The sequence below is a fragment of the Pleurodeles waltl genome, chromosome 10, assembly GCF_031143425.1.
Source record: "Pleurodeles waltl isolate 20211129_DDA chromosome 10, aPleWal1.hap1.20221129, whole genome shotgun sequence".
Lineage (NCBI taxonomy): Eukaryota > Metazoa > Chordata > Amphibia > Caudata > Salamandridae > Pleurodeles > Pleurodeles waltl.
In genome coordinates, this window is record NC_090449.1 from 864,013,790 (window position 1) to 864,032,598 (window position 18,809).

Below are 18,809 nucleotides of genomic sequence, written 5' to 3' on the forward strand. Positions count from 1 at the left end.
CAGCCACGTAAAAAGCAGATTGACCTCAACGCAAGGATCCATAAGAAGTAAATAAAGGCACAGGTACCCGGAGGGAACCGGGACCCTTGTCCACAAAGCAGTTACTGGGGTAATAAATTGACCAACAAACAAGGCAAACTCGTCAACCTTTACAAAAAAATATTGGATCTGGCTAAAGGTTAGATCTTTTTCCTAACAGGCCTTATGTTAGCCTCCCTTCTTCCTTTTTCCGGTCTGATCTCTATAATGCTTTCAGTGTACGTTCAGAGATTTCATGCTTGTGTGAGGGCGGGTGAGAGTAATGCCCACCAGAGGGTGAGTGATCTGCCTTACAGGTACAGAAGCGCGCTTGTGCCAGTGTGTTTCAAACTGCACCTGTGATGGAGCTGGCAGAGATGTTAGATCGAGTGCTGGGACAGAACTGTAACAAAGTGAGTACGGGGTAGAAGATGGGCTAAGGCTAGAGACAATATACACAACCAGTGTCAATGGCATTCTCCTCCGTTACAGAAGTCTTTGTAATCATTTTTCCAATGCTTTCCAATCAAGCCTTTCATTCCTGCACAACAGCAGTTGCACAAACAGAAAAAAGAAAAAAAAAAAAAAAAAAAAAGATGTAGAGACGATAATCACGGTCACAAAGACATATCACATCTGCTGGGAATCAAGCTGCAAGAAACCAGAATGGCCGAGTAGACTCTAGCCCATTTTGTAAACTTGCACAGAAATATCGGACTTTGTAAGTCAGGTGAAATTGTCCCTTTTTTCCATGAAAGGATCTTTTACCACAAACAAAAAGATTTATTCATAGACGTAGATGTTTAATATGAATATAGCAAACATTAAAGTCAATCAGTAGGTTTTGGAAATGGCGAACAAATCAGTACCAAGATAAAGAAACAGTCCACTAGTTGAGCACAAAGTGTGATATGGTCAAGGTTCCAACCGGTGGGTATAGCCTTGTATTAGAAGGCTAGCAGATTTTTATGTCTGACAAACATTAAAATGGCGGTTCGTAAGTTCAGAAGTATGGTATACCATTATCGTGCAATGATAGTGCGCCTATCACCAATGCAGGCACCATGCTGCAAGGGGGCCTCTGATACGGACTAGATTATTTTTTTTTTTTTTTGATGGGACAGATTATTTTTGTGCAGGAAGGGATAACCTCCCGACCTAAAATAAAATCCTTAGAGACATATTCCTCTGTCTGTGTGTTGCAGAATGCAGAACACATAAAAAAAGAAAGTAACGAGCAGACATTAAGATATTTCTCCTTGTTACGCGTCTGCCGGGTAGGCTCACTTTTTTGGTGCAAACCCAGGATTACAAATGAGTGTCAAAATACATTGGTGGATGCACTGCAACATCCATGCTCAATGCATTTAACCTACCTAACTGACGCAAAGTAAGGACTTTGCATGGTTTAGTAGATTACCACATGGACACAAAATCTTAGTAAATCTGGGCACTGGTTTCTGTGCCAAGGGCCAGCAAAGGATTCTGAAGAGCTATGCATGGATTAGGTGAGATGGAGATATGAAAAGATGTAAAGTACTCAGGGTGCTAACAAAAGTGGCAAAGCTGAGAAATGTATCAAGTGTTTTATAAAAGTCGAAGGGGGGGGCACAAACTGTTGCTGACTACTAGTAGATTAATCAATTTTAGCTGCATAGAAATAGCTTTTCGGTGAATCTTGTGGATATTCAGTAGGTTGGCCCGGTGTTCAACTTTGTGATGAGTCACAAAAAGTGAACCCCAGTACTTCAGGCAGTTTAAAGAAATGTTTTCATAGGGAGCAACAGAGCAGGAGGTATTATTTTGTTTGCATGGGAGAAAACTTCTTCCAGTTTTGGCTGACAACTGACATCCACAATAGGACGGCAGAGTTGGTGGTACAGGAGTAGGCAAGATTGGGAAGCAGAGAATGGCGAGCAGGTTCCTATCCGAGACAAAAGCTTAGATCTCTTAGATAACAAGCAGCACAGTTTGGAGACTTGGAAAACGAGCATTTGCAATGTAATCGGTCTCGCATTTGCTCAACGTGGAGCTATTAGCGTGGCAAACTCCTAATCAGACTTTTGTGGCTGCATAAATTGAAAATGAAAAGTAAAACAGGTTCACATACGTGAGCCGATTTAAAGCGCCACGGCATGAGCGGGAAGAAGACACACAAAAGGAGAGAGAAGTTCGTTCGCAAACGTATCAGCAGAAGTGCAATTAGCTATGTAACAGGGTTGCAGAGGAAGGTGGTAACCAAACCTCCCCAAGGAGGGACAAACAAAGCATTTACCAATAATAAAGGATTTTTAAAGGGCAAGCCCATGAACTAGCGATAGTGATGGGCGTGGTTAAAAGCCCAAATAGACAACAACATGTTGGAAAAGAAACACTTGCGCGCTGCTATGCTCAATCTAAAAAAGGATTAAAACAAAGAGTCAGATTGCACAAGTGATGCCCGTGCCAAACAAGGTAACATGCAGCAAATAATCAAAGATGCTGAAGTGGTTGAGGTAGAGGGCAACAGGGATGAAACTGGGGATGTGGGTGAAGACGGAGCCAACCAAATACTTCAGAACACTAAACAATCGGGTAACATTCTCAAGTCTCATATAAACACCTTAAAGAAAATAAACCCCAAACCTCTCACAGCAATTAATTTGGACCACCTCTTCCCACCCCAAAAAAAAAAAAAAAAGTCAAAAACTAAACTACCGTGAACCCAAATGAAAACAAACACTACACAGTTCTTGAGATGTTATGGACTGCATTTCAAGGCCATTTAACCTTTTATATACCATGTACAAACTGCCTTTTAATTAACTGTTCAATCCCCTAAAGCACAAGATAAACATCCATCATCACATGGTAGCAACCATTTACCCCTCCTAAGCACACATGCAATTCATTAAAAGCGCAGTTAAAAATATGAGGGACTGGTTGCAACTGATGCAGGAAAAGTGGTCCATCAAAGGTCAAGCGTTCATGCTTAAATTGTAAAGTGGCTGTTGACTAATGGGCCACAAAAAATACCTGCCGGTTTCTTTACTAATAACAGAATACCACTGCTTCCTTTTTCCGTTATTAACTGGAAAACAAACATTATTTTAGAAACAAAACTTCCTGCACGTTTATGGCTGAGATTATGGCTGAGGCTGCCAATGATGGCCTCAGGATGCAGCTAATGGATACATTGTGTCTACACTAGGTGAAGTTAGGCATTAATATGGGAAACAAGTTGTGACTTTTTTATAACATGGATATGTTTACATAAAAGAGCCCAAAGCAAATGTTAGAATACCTTTTATCCCAATATACCTAATTCCAGTGAGCTATTAAAAAGTGTGGATAACGTGCTTAAAATTAGCCACAGTTTCATGAATGACAATTTGATATTACTCAAAATGGAAATCGTACTCGCAAATTGATCAGGACAAGTTTAATACGGATCAGCAAAGGTTGTTGGGTTTATCTTAAAATCATAAGAGATATGCTAACCGGGTACACAGAACAAAGGATGCTTCTCATTTTGTACTGGTTCCCATTTCAAATGAGGACATGGAATTTAAAAGAGATTAGTTGTTGGTGGAACTCCTCATTTGACACTGACTTCATGCATTTGAGAGCTGCAACAAAATTAAGAATTGGTAGAAGAGAGAACAGAACCAAATCTAGCATTCCTTGCACAAATCTCTTACAGATTCTAGACCAGATGTCTTCAAACTGGGGGGCCTCAAGTGATCAGGGGGGAGAGTCGGGGGGGGGGGGGGGTGGGGGGATTTGCCAGGCTCTGGCCAAAAGAAGCATTATACAGATAACAGGGCTTTGTTTTAAGCAGAAACATGTTTTTTGCCTTTTAAAAAAAGGTAACAGTACTTGAACTGCAACGTTTAAATAGTTCTAGACATATTTAAACATTGCCATATTTATGAAATAATTGTGAAATATTCTTAGGGGGGGCAATCATTTTTATTTTTCAACTGGGAGGAAAGATGCATTAACAAGTTTGGAGCCCACTGCTCTAGACAGATGAGGAGACATTCAAAGGAATAGGGATTGCTTGCCAAAGTGTATATGCTTAAGGGTTCTAGGAGTCGGACGGTGTGGCATACTACGCTGTATATTGCATTTAGTTCTCCCATATTTTATCGTTTGTCTAATCCTCAATCATCAAGGCATTAACCTTGACTAATTTAGGTAAGAAGGGCATCAAGTCAGCTTGCATTTAAATACATGCTCGCTATTTTGAAGGGGATGCTTTGCCGTGATTAATATCTTTTCTAACCCAAAGTACTCCAGCATTCGGTCATTTAATTTAGTTAGGCTGGGGGGAGGGGTGTTAATGATTGTCAAGGTACTGTTTATAGATGCCCAATACAATTTGAAATGCGCATAAGCATACCCAATGTTGAAAATGCCCTGTAGGCATGAACGATTCAGGCAATTACCTTTCTTAGTTGACATTCCTTATTTTCTCAAACTCTTAGAAAGTAAACATATAGGAACTGCATGCATTTTTTTAAATTCTATATCTTAATTAGCCCCTTTCACGCGGGTTTGAGGGCAGTCAGAGGCACTGAGTCAGTCCTGACAACTAGTTTGGATGTGAAGGGTACAGTGGCATCGTCACACAGCTCTGAAACTTACAACAGTCCCTTCACATCAGCAGGGATTCAGTCTTCTGGCATTTTACTGAGTGCCTACAGTTAAATTCTCCGTTGTCCCTCGGGGTTCAGTAAACGGCCTTTTGATGTTTACTATATACCTCTTCCATCTGTACAGCCTCAAAATTCCCTGGTAGAACTATGCAAACAACTAAATTAGTCTACGCCTGGTTTCAGGTGTGCAGAAACTACAGTTCCTTTTAAAAATCATATTGGCCATTCACCAACACTGGAGTAAAACTACATGAAGTGCACCCCATCCAAAGCTTAGAATCTGATAATGGGAATAAATACCAATTGTAATATCATTGGCGTGTGATAATAGGAAGTAGGAAAATGATCAGTGAAAGGAACGAGTAACCTAGGGCTGCATGTAATTGAAAAGCTCTTACTGATGTCACAAATAAAATAGTGTGGGTTGATCCAAATTAATTATTGTGCCCTCCATAGAAAGATTGCTTCCTCGCCTTGCCTCCTCCTGCCATTTCCAGGGTGTTGGTACATTGCTGTGGGCACAGTTCAGCTTATTTATCTTAGTGTTCCTACATATGTTTAACAAAACTTACATCATATTCGGAATGCAGCTGCTTGTGAGTTAATAAGACCTCTTGAGAAACACTGTACCACTGGTGTTGGTGACCCTCATTGGCTTCCAGTCCATAAGAGCACAAGCATAAACAACCTTTGCTCAAAGATATTTCTAAGGAGTCTGCTCACCATTTTTAGGTCTGGGTTTTGACAATGCGGCTGTCAAACAGACCTACTGCTAAGAATAAACACTGAATGAGTGCAGCCATTGGCTTTCTTCAAAGACCCTGTTTTAGCCTCTGATTGAGAGTTTGTCAATAATGCCTTTGGTCAGTCCAGTAAAGAATCCATCTCCCACTAAATGCAACTTTCTGTTTAAATGTATCCTTTCGCCTCCAATTCAGACTTTCAATTGAGCTTCTACACAACTATAGCCATTATTGTCCACCCCTGCTGGCTCCCTCTCATGGGTCTTGCTCGAATGTTCCACCACTACTGCGTCAGAACATTACAACCAGACCTACTGACTTTACCAATTCTTACTCAACACTAAGTTTCCTGTATTCATGTTTTCACATTTTGAGTCCTTTCTGAATACCTTTACAAGCAATCTCAACATTTTCAAAAACAGGACAGAAGGTAGGCTGTTAATCTGGAGCATCTCGATTCATCCCTGTACCCATCAGGACCACCCAAACGCTGCTTCAGTTTAGGAAAATTTGAAGACTCCCCTCTTTAATGGACACTATCACAATGCACTATCTCCGACCAAGCCTCCTCTGCTAGTCGCGGACTTTGTTCGTCGTTAACCACGTACAGCGCTCTTCTACTCTTGTCTAGGTTCGCACTATAGAAACATCCCATACAAAAATCTCCATGAAACAAAAAAAAACAATATTGATTTCCCAAGTATGTGAAAACTTCGGTTCTGCATAAAACATTTTGTACTCTTAACTGGCTCCGCGCTAGAGCAGTCAAGGATACAGTGTACTTGAAAAGATCCGTAACACACTAAAACAGACCTGAGTGACTGAGTATGAGGGTCAGAGATAGGGGATAATCTCTTTAGAAAGCTGGTACTTCAAAATACCTAGGAAGGCTCAAATCGGAATTTACCAAATAGAAAATCTTTGGTCATTTGAATCTCAAATTTCGGAAACTAATCTGTAAATCAAATGGGCGCTTTCTCATTAAATGAATATTGCGCCTGCAGTACACTCGGGTGCCGAGTTCTGAATCTCCAGCTTTTTTAAACTTAATTTTTAAGCCAATCAAGGATTCTGGCCGTAGGAGTTGGAGATCCTGTTTTCTTTTGAAAACGGCAAACCTGCAATGTGCTTCGCTGTACCAAGATAGCAGTGAAGCCAAACCATCCTCCCACACGGTACAATGTATCCTGCTTTTCTGATAAAATTCATACAAAGTTTCAGTTCCCACAAGCACAGAAAATAAACATGCGCCTACTGGAAATGCTCAATCAGCTATCAGAACATTACCTTATCTTTTGCTAAATTAAATGCAGAAAGCAAACAAGCCATGATAAGTTCCTAGCCACAGCAGATTGCAAGATGCTACATTTGCTTTGAAGAAGTACATTTATGCTGTTATTAAGTTACTCCTCGACGGTCCAACCCTGTGTGGACGGCCCATGTCTGCTTTTTGCCTATGGAGGTTTGGAGTTCTACAGACTCGAGTGTGACCAGGAACCCTCACCCTTCAGCTACTTGGACCTGGCTGGCACCATATGTGAAATGACACTGGTGCTACCATCCGACTGTTTTCTGTACACGAAGCTCCAACACTTAAAAAACGTTTTCCCATCATTCTTTTCAGGAATACATGATGCCTAGTCAGAGGAACAGTGGCCACTGGTTTCAACGGGAGAGGGCGAGCTCTCTACTTTCCACATTCGAAAGAGGAGACTATTTCAGAGAGTTTTTCCATTACTTAGTTTAGGGACCATAAACAAAACAGGATACCACTTTCTCTGGGAACATGGCATCATATAATGCAGGAGCAAATACAGTCTGGGTGGAACACTTGCTTCCGGAGCCACGTGATCACTTAAGTGTGGAATGCTTGCTTTTCGTTGGAGTTGGGACCACTATAGTACTGGAAGCACTGAAGGGTCCAACGTGGTTGTTGTGCTCACACCTCTAGAGTTATGACAGATCCAAGGTTTGGTGGCTGTTTATGGTATTGTATTTCAACCAGCTTTAGATGGAAGTTGGCACAAGGACAAGTACTGTTAAGGACTCAATAACTTGGCATCACTATAGTGTGACTGACTGGGACTTACTAAGAATCAGGTGACTTCAGTGTCCAATCCTACACAGTCCCCAATACCAGTAACCCAAGTGAATGGGACACTCCAGGACACCAAACTGGAGGATCTCACCTCCTGGGTTGGCCTCCAGTAGCCACAGAGCATTGCTCATCTTCAAAGTTCTTCAACTGAATGCCCCGCCGAGCCGGTCACAGGTTGTGTAACCGTCAGACACTGCCCACCTCTACTCCTACTCCACAAAACGTACCTCTAGAAATCAGTCTGCAAAACACCAACAGAGAAAGACCCACTCCGTTTATTAATAGGCTGTGTATCTTGCTTTGATCTCTAGCAGCACTTCTTCTACCTGGAGCATGTTACTCCATGCAAAACATCTTCACTGGGAGCTCTCGGCAAGCGGACTGGAGACCCTGGAATGTTGTTTGGCCGTATTGGTGACTGGCTCCCGCTTTAGTGAGCCGAGCTCCATATTTTCTTCCAAAACCAAAGGTGACTTATGACAGCAGGGTCAATCACCAACTCACGCCAATCTAGAACATGCCTACCTGTAATAAATGCTTCTAAAATCGCCTAATCTTAAAACAATGAGAAAACAGTTTACTTTCAAACACTTGCTGCCATATACTCTTGTGGCCTTTCTGGAGCACACTAGCAAGACGCTGTTTATAGTTCCCCTCCCCCCCATCTATTTTTAACTGGTAGTAGCTTCTTTCTCCTACACTGGTCTAGCAATGTACAGTGCAGCCCACGGAGGTTAAGTATGGAGCTTGGTCAAACTCTCAATATGAGAATTAAGAACCTCATTCATCATTTAGCTACACTTAGTTCATCAACACCTGGGTTTGGATGTTGTAGAAGCTCCCTTAAAATGCATTAAGCCTGCCTTAATTTCTAACCTGCTTGGAACATTTCTCAATCATATGAACTTAGTACATTCCTTTACAAGCCATGCCATGCTTTTCATAAAAGCCACACTTCTATTGAACACTTCCGAATAAGCACTCCCCTATAGTGTAGCACGCCATCTGCCCGCTAATGCACTCCAGGAGTCTAAAGCCAAGTGGTGAGACACGGATATGAAGGACTATAATACGTTATCACCTGCACTCGCTTACATATCAAGAACAAAAGGTGCACAAAGCAAGAAGTTAGATCCCTTCTTTCACAATGCACCTTCCAAAGCCTAATAGGGGTGAGGGTTACACTGTAAATTTTCTCAAATACCTGAATAGTGAAAGGTGCAGAGATAAAAGCCTCAGTCAAAGTTTTTCGAACTAAGTGTTGAGTGATTACAGCTGCTTGCGTTTCCTCACTGTGCAAGCATTCTCATTCTAAAGAATCCAACTAAATACCCTGACAATCCCCACTCATACCAAGCAGGTCACTTATGAATGCTCTCATGCTAAGGACATGCTGCACTACAGCTAAAGGCCAACTGGTCTGCATGCTTCATCTACGCCTGCAGTCACAGTCGCACCCCTCCCTGCTCCTAAGCACCAACCCTACCCCCTCTTTACTTGTTAAAATTAATTGATGCACTTCCCAGTTGGGATAGCTCAGCTTACAGATGAATTCCCAGATACTCTGGCAATAAAGAAAAATGCATCATATGATGAGGTCACCAGCCCAGAGATCCAGGCTGGAGCTGAGTAACCTTTTTACATTCTCCAGAACTGAAGGCGTGCAACCATTGAGGAAGAGGGGAGTTGTGTGAATGTGACATGAAACCCTGAGGTGGTTGAACAATGAAAACAATGTATTGTACAAATAAAAACAAAAACTATACTAAACGAACCAGTTTGGGGGGGGTGGGGGCAATAAACAAAGTTATGTAAAAGATTTGGCAAAGAAACAAAGTTTATTAAATCGCCCCAGTTGTAAATAGAGATCCCAAGAGCCTCCACTTCAGAGCGACATCAACTTAGAAAGTGTCTAGGAGAGTATATCCCTGAGTGCACAACTTAACACAAGGCTCCTCGCTCATGAGGTTAACACACAGGTCTATGTCCTTCTGGTTAGAGTTAGAAAACGTAAACAACTAAGAAGGAAGGCAATTCATGGTGAATTTGATAGGCCACCTGAAGTGGAGTGTTTCACTTTGATTCAATATCTGTAGTGTGTATTTCTTAGCAGGCCAGTTTGGCTACCCCACCACCTTCTGGTCCCTTCGGTTCTCTGAAACATCAACCTATCAAACATAAAACGTTGCCACGGTTAACTGGATAAAGAAAGAATTGTGCAAATATCAACTCCCATTTCTCAACTTTGTATTAAGTCCATAAACATAGTTGTGCAAATGCTGAACAAAACAACTTTAATGGCAAGTGCCAGGAAGAGCAGTGACCAGAAGTGATTTCCAAGAACTAATGTGACAACGTTGCGTTCAGGTGGTCATACAATCTGAGACAGTGGATACAAAAAGCAACTGTTTGAAATAAATTTAATTTGGATTTTATTGCAAAGTGCCGAGGCCTTTTGGCATCCAAGGCTCTGCTTCCATCTGATTCAAATGGAATCTGTATGGGAGGCGCATAGATTCTATACTTACGTGTGTCAGTCAAAAAAACATGCCTTTTTGGCCTTTCCCAGAATTAGATAAGGTTTGCCAGGGCGGGCTGTGTTCCAAAATTACCGTAGGACTACAGAGTATATTCTAAACGCAGGGCCGGGCCCACAAAGATTGTACAGGCAACTTACTCTTGTAGTGCTCCTAACTTACTACTGAATTCGTGCATGTCGACAGTTGGGAACAGGAAGTTAAAAAAAAAAAAAAAAAAAAAAAAAAAATTGGGGCAGATAATTTCTCCATCGACTTGCACTGAAGTGAGAGCACATTTAAGCGGGAGTAAGCTAAAATGAGGCATTGTTGACTTTAAAAGGTGGAAATATCCCGTCTACATCTAAGCAAGCCAGGAAGAGTAAGTCACAGGGATGTTTTGTGGATAGGGCATTCAGAATTGAATAAAGTCATGTACTGCAAATAGCTTCAGTCGTGACCAAAGTAAGATTGAATACGAAGTGCGTGGAATTATAAAGAGAGAAGAAAATCAGCCCAGGGCGAATTACAGAAGGTACTGTGAAATACACTTTGAAAGATGTAATTTAGGCACTGCCCGACGAAACAGCAGCTGTGTAAGACCTGTATGAAATTGCCGCAAGAATCTGAAATACCACAATATCAAGCTACCAGGGTACCTACTGGCCAGCGTCCCAAAATTAAAGGGAAAACTGCGTCCGTGTTAAAAGGAGATGAAAGCAAACAGACTAAACTAACACCTGGAAGGGGAAGCATGTGCCAGGATGAGCTGGCCCCCCAGAAACACGCTTTCGCTAAACACCAGTCTTTGTGTACAGTATTAGTAAAAACAACTGTTTAAGGCGCCCACACGCGAACAGATGTACTCGCTTGAATAACAGGTCTTTAAGTTCTAACCCAATCGTTCTTTTGACTTCAAAAGGTTGAGATACCGAGTCGATAGCTCAGGTGCAAATATGGGACCTGCGTGGCAGTCGGTGGGCTGTTGAGCTGACCCCCCGGCTTAAAAATACCAATATTTATTTACTAATACAAATGTGCAGTTGGGCAGAACGATTTTCAAGTGAATAAAGGCCGCAGGAGTGGTAAATCCCTGGAGCAACGCCAAGGCCCAGCAAACTGTAAACAAAAGGAGCATGGCGAGGAGCGCCCAGGCGCGTTTCAACGAGGAGGCCCGTTTGTTTTGTTTCTTCTTATTGGCCTTTCTCGGAGGCCTGCTGCCAGGGAAGGGCGTTTTCTTGCGTGATAAACTTTGGCTCACCGAGAGCTGCTGCAGGGACGCGGGGCGGTGTGCAGGATGCAGCCTCAGCAGCGGGGCCGAGGCAGCTGACGGGTGGGAGCCCCGAGGAGGGGGTTGTATGCGCTCACACGCGAGGATTGATTAATTCTCCGCTTGGCACCACATCCAGAGGCGCCAGGGAGGAGCCGGGGTTTATAACGGGCCTCGCTTCCAAGGAGGAACAAGAGGGGTCAAGGTAATGAACCCGCCGTCCAAACCAAGGCGCAGGGGGAGGGAACCCAGGGGGCGTGGGCAAGGAACGGTCCAAGCACAACACAATGGGGGAAAGGAAGAAACCTTTCTTCCAAAAACAAGAGGGGTGGAGACCCCTGGAAAACACTTGCCGCCCACGAGTTGGACTGAGATAAGTAAATACATCACGATGACCCATCTCCTGCTTGGCGCAGTTGCAAAAATAAGATGAAGCGTGTGGTGGGGTGTTTATACAGGGCAAATGAAACGGATAAGCAACTACCGTTCTTTTTTTAGAGAAGGGAAAATGAGTGAAGATTACGTTTTCAACGAGACATCATTCTTAACAGGAGATTACAAGAAACTCGGCATTTTATTGAACCTTGGGACAAAGCGCGCCCACGCAAACGTGATTTTTTTCTGTGGTGGGGGGGGGGTGGGGGGGGGTTATGGGCGAAAGCAGTACCACAAAATACAAATTGCTCAATAATATTTTGTCAAACGTGTGGGTTCACCTCACACAAGGGATCGGATGTAGGGGTTCACCTCCCCAGACTCCTCACAGGGAAACCCAGTCTTTCGGGTTATTTTCAGTTGACCAGGGGCTGTTTTCTGGAGGAAGGACGAGAGGGGGAGGGGTCCGGGGTCAACAGAGATGAACCGCCCACCCTCCTCCTCACAGCTGTCCAGCAAGCACCTGAAAGCCAGGCGAAGGGACGAAATACGAATTACTCACTGACCTTGCACGGCGCCCAGCGGTAGAGAAACTATTATATACTCAATGTAGAGCAGGACATTATCCACATGCTACTGCTGAACTACAGGGCCCCGCTGCACACAATATAGCTCCCTGAGGCGGTATTTCCACTCGGTCCTGACGCAGATACGGTACCATCGGGGGGAGTCTGCCTTAGACACGGTCACAGGGGGTTCCTCTCGCCAGGCTGGTGGTGCAGATAGTGTCACAGAGGGCTCCGACATCCAGACCCGTGATGCAGTCAGTAACAGTGGGTTCCTCTATCCAGGCTCCCAAGGACAGGTACTGAAGCACAGGGGAGGCCTTTTACAAGGCTCCAGCTGCAGACACTATCACGGGGGGAGGGGGGGTGAGGAGGGGGACCGAGGGGGTGCCCTTTCCAGGCTCATGCTGTAGAAATCACAGGGGGTTCTCCTCTCCAGGCTCCAGCTGCAGACACTATTGGGGGGGGGGGGGGGGGGGGGGAGGTTCCCTCCCCCTCTCCAGTCTCCTGCTGCAGACACTATCACAGGGGGTTCCTCTCATGAGGATCCTGCTGCAGACACTATCACGGGGGCCTCCTGTGACGAGGATACTGCTACTGGTGCTATCACAGGCAGTTCCTAGGTGGTATCATAGGGTGTTCCCTCAGGACGAACCTGCTGCAGACACTATTAGAGTGGGTTTCCTCTCAGGCTCCTGCTGCGTACACTATCAATGGGGGTTCCCTTCTCGAGGCTGCAGACACTATCACGGGGGGTTCCTCTCAGGAGGATCCTGCTGCAGACACTGCCACAGGGGGTCCCTCTATCCAGTCTTCTGATTTAGAGGCTATCACATGAGTTCTAACTATGTCAAGAAATAAGGGGATTCAGAGGATTATGAGGTCCAGTGTATGTCCTCCAATAACAGTTACTAATAATGTGATACACTGTTCCTAAAGAGCAAGAAGAAGACCAGGTGAGTAATAGGGGATCCCATTAAGTAGGAGCAAGAGTCCTCACACACCCAGTTGGGTGTCATGCTTCATCATTGGGGAAGGAATATTATTATCATCAGTCACTTACACGAGTCCTTTATGACCCAGTATGTCATTCCTACTCGTCGCCCCTTCTACACTAAGACAGGGCTTCATGGGATCACGCAGACCATTGACCTGGTCCACAAGGCTTTGAGTGGAACCGGCAGACGGCACTTCCACCTACCCCTGGGTCGCGCTCCCGGAATGACATACTGGGTCATAAAGGACTCATGTAAGTGACTGATGATAATAATATTCCTTCCCTTTTGATTGTCAGTTGATAAAGGCAAGAGCCAGCATAGTTTATTTTTCGAGAAGCACGTTTTTTTATTAGGTCCTGAGGAAGCGCCGCTGGATCCATTGGGACCTCATAGACGTGAAACATGTCGACCCATTGTTGAGGTGGGTCTGGTAGTTCCTGGACCTCCTTGTTATGTGCAATACAGTTTGAGGGTGGTCGAACATTACTTCGACTTTACCCTCCTGATTACAGTTTTAATCTTGGCCAAGACCCCATATTAATAAAGATAGTTCTTAGTAAGGGTCATTGAGCCAACTTTATCCTCCTATTCCATTTTGTTCTCTCCTTTCTCCCTCTCCCCCTCACTCACCTGTGGGAAAGGGTGGCATCATCAAAAAGGTCTCCGGCAAAGAGCCCCCCGAAAGGGTGGTGCCCGCCAGACATTGCAGCGCCAGTCTGGCGAGGAGCTGGTCCAATGACGAAGCATGACACCCAACTGGGTGTGTGAGGACTCTTGCTCCTACTTAATGGGATCCCCTATTACTCACCCTGTCTTCTTCTTGCTCTTTAGGAACAGTGTATCACATTATTAGTATCACATGAGTTCCTCTGTTCAGGCTCCTCATGCAGGGGCTGCCCTCAATGGTTCATTCTGCAGACACTATCACATGGGTACCTGTATCCAGGCTCCTGATGCAGACTATCACAGGGGCTTAGCCTCATCTTCCCTATGCTCTAAACAGTGCAACCAAATTCCTCTCACCAGGATCCTGCTGCAGACACTTTAGCTTGGAGGTTGGTCTCGTAAAGCTGTTGCTGCAGGGACTGTATCAATGGTGTTCCTCTCACCAGACTCCCACGGGCAGGTACTGCGGCACAGGGGAATCCTTTTACAAGGCTCCAGTTGCAGACACTGTGCCCAAGGGTTACTCTGACCAAGTGCCAACTGCAGGCACCATCACAGAGGGATCCTCTCTCCTAGCTGATGCTGCACCCACTATCACAGAGGGTTCACCTCTCCAGGCTGCAGACAACGGAGCAGGAGTTTCCCTCTCAAGGCTGATGCTGCAGACACGACAACAGACGTTCCTCTAGCCAGGGTCATGCTGCATACACTTTTACAGGGGGTTCCCCTCTCCAGGCTGCTGCTGTAGACACTATTGTAGGGGTTTCCCTCTCCAGACACATGCTGCAAACACCATCCCAGGGGGCTTTTTACTCCAGGCACATGCTGCAGACACTATCACGAGGGATTGCTTTCACCAGGCGCCTACTGCAGACCCTATACCGGGAGGTTTCTATGACCAAACTCCTGCTGCAGACACTATCTGGTTGAAGAAGTTGAATGCCTTTCCACAGGCTCCTGTTTCAGAGGCCAAAGCACGCCGGGGATTCAGGGCTCGTGCTGCACACACTAGCTCAGTGGTTTCCTTTTAAAAGGCTCCTGCTGCGAACACTAACGCAGGGGTTTACTTGCACCATGCGCCTACCTCAGACGCTTGAGCACAGCAAGGTCCCGGGTAGCTTGCACAAAGGACCTCAACTCGATCACACGTTATTTGCACCAGACTGACTACAGCCGTTACCTCAAATGGCAACAGCTCCCTTCAGTGGTCTCTTAATAGAAACTACGTATCACAACGCAGGGCATTATTTCCACCAAACCTCTTTTTGGAGACAACGTAGCACAAAAAACGGACATCCTTTTCACTTACCCCCACAGCAGGCAACCAGGTACATACTATTGCATTGTGAACACACCAACGACGCAACATACCAAACCTGCCAGTAACTTCTACCACATGGGAAAGTCACCCCTGTTGAAGGGCAGGGTAGGACGCTGCGTCCTTCGCCCACTCCCTCCCGCGAGTCTGAGGCTGCGCTGGGATTTACATCTGGTTCCATCAAATCACTGTAGACAGTGAGCATCAAGAAAGCCTGCATCCCACCAACGGACCCACACCGAGTACACCCACATTTGCACCCTAAGGTGCATCACAGAATCAGAAAGTTGGATGGTGGGAGTTTTCCTGCCCCCTCACCAAACGCATTGGGCAATGTGTAAAACAAGAGGGGGTGTCACAGAAGTGCATATCACGCTGCAGAGGCAGGCTGAAGACAGGGGGTTCTGACGCCCTTGCAAGCACCACCCTTGAGGCACCATGCGCTCCCCTCCTTGCTGCCCTCCCGACTGCTCACCCACCTTGCGATGCTGCTGTGGCGCCGGCGGGCTGCCGCTCCCCCCTCTGCAGGCTCTTGGTCACCGCCTTCCAAACGTTGCACCCCAGCAGGCAGAGGAGCAAGGTCGCCGCGGTCCTGCTCATGTCCTCGGCCCGGTGCGGCGCTGCTACGGAGGATCGGGGCAGGCGCGCAGGGCAGCGCCGCAGCCGCACCGCATCAGAGGCTGGCGTCCGGCCCCGCCGCAGCGCCGCGTGCTCCCGCCATCCACAGCACCATGCCGCCCGGGCTCCAGTGGGGTTCGCGGTGCCGGCAGCCCTCGCTCTCCGTTCTTCGGGGCTCTAGCTCGCTGCCTGGACTCCCAGCAGTCGGACCCGCATCCCTCGCTCTGCTGCTCCCACAGCCCTTTCTTCCCTCCCGGACAGCGGTGAGCAGCGCCTCTGCCGCTTTAACTCCTCCGAGCCCGGGGCGCAGAGCCGCGAGACCGCTGCGCCACCTGGCGGTGCGCGGCAGCAGCGCCCCCTCCTGCTCTCGCCGCTCTGCCATTGTGTTGTTGCTGCGGTAGGGTGACTGCGGGGTCACGCACGCTGAGCATCATCGCCCGGCGTTTTAAACTTGAATAGAGGCACGTTGGGACGGAAAATGTGTCTGACAAGCACTCAATAGAGTGCATTCTGGGGGTAGAGATTAAATAAAAAGCTACATGTGAATTGCTGCAACAAAATATCCTGGATACATAAAGTCAATCACAGTAAGTTCCACATTTTTTTTTAAATAAAACGAATAAGAAAAAAAATCTATCAGCCAGACATACAACCGTAAAAGCAATTTGATGGAGCACGATCTGGGACCTCTAACGGCAAAGGGAACATTCAGGTTGTGTAACACCGTCTCGACACAGTCAATAGCTTATACATTATGTGTCTGCCCAGTATTAAAAATAAACTACAACACAGTCAGGAAGTTCTCCAGTCTAACGCCTTTGATGCCAAAATAGCCAGCGGAAAAGCCAGTGCTTAATTTGTGCTTGTTGTTACTGGTGCTGAGCACTAGCACTTATTTTTGAGGGCCGGCACTTATTCTTCTGCCTCGAGCATTTGCTGCGAGCAAAAGACACTTATGGAAAAGACGGAAGAAAAGAAAAACGAAAAAGTGTCACAAAGGGAGAAAGCTGCAAGAGTGAACTGAAGGGGCGAGGAGTGGCTTTCACTGGATTGAAGAGGCCCGAGATAGCCCGAGATGGCTTCAGGATTACGCTGCCTCAGTATTCCATGTTCTTGCATTTAATTACAGCAGCCGTGTGTTTAAGTGGAGGGCTTTGGCAATGGCACGTTTTTATTTACGAATTAAGCACTGGGAACAGCAAATAATCGAAAGACAATTGTGGTTTCAAACAAAGGGAGAGAGTGCTCGAAAAGGGCCAGTTGGGGCATAATACTAAAATACATCTCTGGATACAAGTCTGTGGAAATATGTTACTTTCAGCAAAAATGTATCTGATGAGCAGGTGGCAGGATTATCTCCTGAAGGAAGTGTGATACATAATCGAGGAGAAGATGTAATTTATGAATACAATACAAAGTTCATTATTCTCCGAAAATGCTGCTTCTGGCTGACAACACTGATAACTAGGTTAGGCTTTGGAGAAATGTGTTAATTTAATACTCTGAATAAGATGGCTTTTGGGCCTACTAGACCCATGATATTTGAAGCTAATGTATTCTTCAGTTCAATAAGAACCAATATCCATATTTGATTATAAAATATGTACACCTACTGTCGTTCAGTAATACATATACAAAAATAATAATGTTGAAGTACCTAAGAATACATGATTAAGTGTTCACACCGGTTTTATTAGATTTGAGGAAAACTATCCTTTTCCACATGTTAAGGGAGTGTGATACAGAAACATACTAGCTAAAGTGAACAAGTGTTTCAGTAGAGGGTTAAATAATACAATAGAAGGTGTCATGTCATTTATGTAGTTTATAACAACGATGTGGAGATAGGCACCTCATTTTAAGGCTTAACGTCCATGGATGGTTGTGATTAATGACATAGTTCAATGTTTGTACTGAAAGGAACATCCATTATTGCTTGATAGGATCATAGATTTATATATATATTTTTACACCCGTTTCATTTGGAACACTTTTTAACTGGTCAAAATATCTGCTCCCAATGTTGACTTTTTGCTCTATTTTTTATCGTCTTTTAGTGTATAACAATGAGAGAACATAAATCCCGCTTACACCTCTCTGTTCTCCCTTTTTCATATCAAGATTAATTAAAACATATCTGATACTAGCCAGCATATTTCAACAGATCAAATATATTATCATGCAGCCAGTAGTTTGACATATCCATTTTACAAATATGAAAATATGCAAACTGTCAGCATCAGTAAACTGTGAAAGGAAACTGCAGTGAAATCAGTACACATGTCGTACTATCAATTGTTAGTGAAAAGCAAAAATCACACTATCTAAATATTCATGTCTAGTTGATAGCCAATGCATTTTGAGTCATCCCAATTCTTCTTCAGGGGAAATTGAGCTTGCAATATGATTCTTACTCCGCTATGAAACACTTTGTTCACAGTGCACATGTCGTGCTATCAAGTGTTAGTGACAAACAAAAATTACACTATCTAAATATTCATATCTAGTTGATTTTGAGTCATCCCAATTCTTCTTCAGGGGGGAAATTGAGCTTGCAATATGAATCTTACTCAGCTATGAAACGCTTTGTTCCCAATTAAAAAAAATAACTTTTGTTTCTTAATTTCTTTTATCTTTCTGCCAGAAGGTATGACACAGAGTGTCACACCAAAATGTGCCCTTAATATCTGAAATATCATATTTGTTTCTTCTCAAAATCTCCCCCAAAGGGTATCACATACAGAGCAGTCTTAGTTAATGAATTATTTTTATGTCATTATGCCCTTGTGAAACTAATTAGAAACTAATTAGAAACACACCGGTCTTCAATTAAGCCTATGTGTTCATATCTTGCATTCTCTAAATTAAAATCAGAAAGCAGCTTGTAATGAGCCGTTAAACGAATATCACCAATTAGTTATTAGCAATTCACGTAAAACAAATAATAATCAAGTAAATGTAATACCCTAATCACACAAATTGA

General features: G+C 44.6%; 1 protein-coding gene across 1 annotated transcript in view; it reads right to left on the reverse strand.

Moving 5' to 3' along the window:
- Positions 1 to 16,124, reverse strand: part of FAM171A1 (family with sequence similarity 171 member A1) — a 409,935-nt gene extending 393,811 nt beyond the window's left edge. The window contains exon 1 of the mRNA XM_069211592.1: positions 15,688 to 16,124. Coding sequence (XP_069067693.1) covers positions 15,688 to 15,808 — 121 coding nt within the window. The 5' untranslated portion in view covers positions 15,809 to 16,124. The remainder of the gene's footprint in view (positions 1 to 15,687) is intronic.
- Positions 16,125 to 18,809: the final 2,685 nt, after the last annotated feature.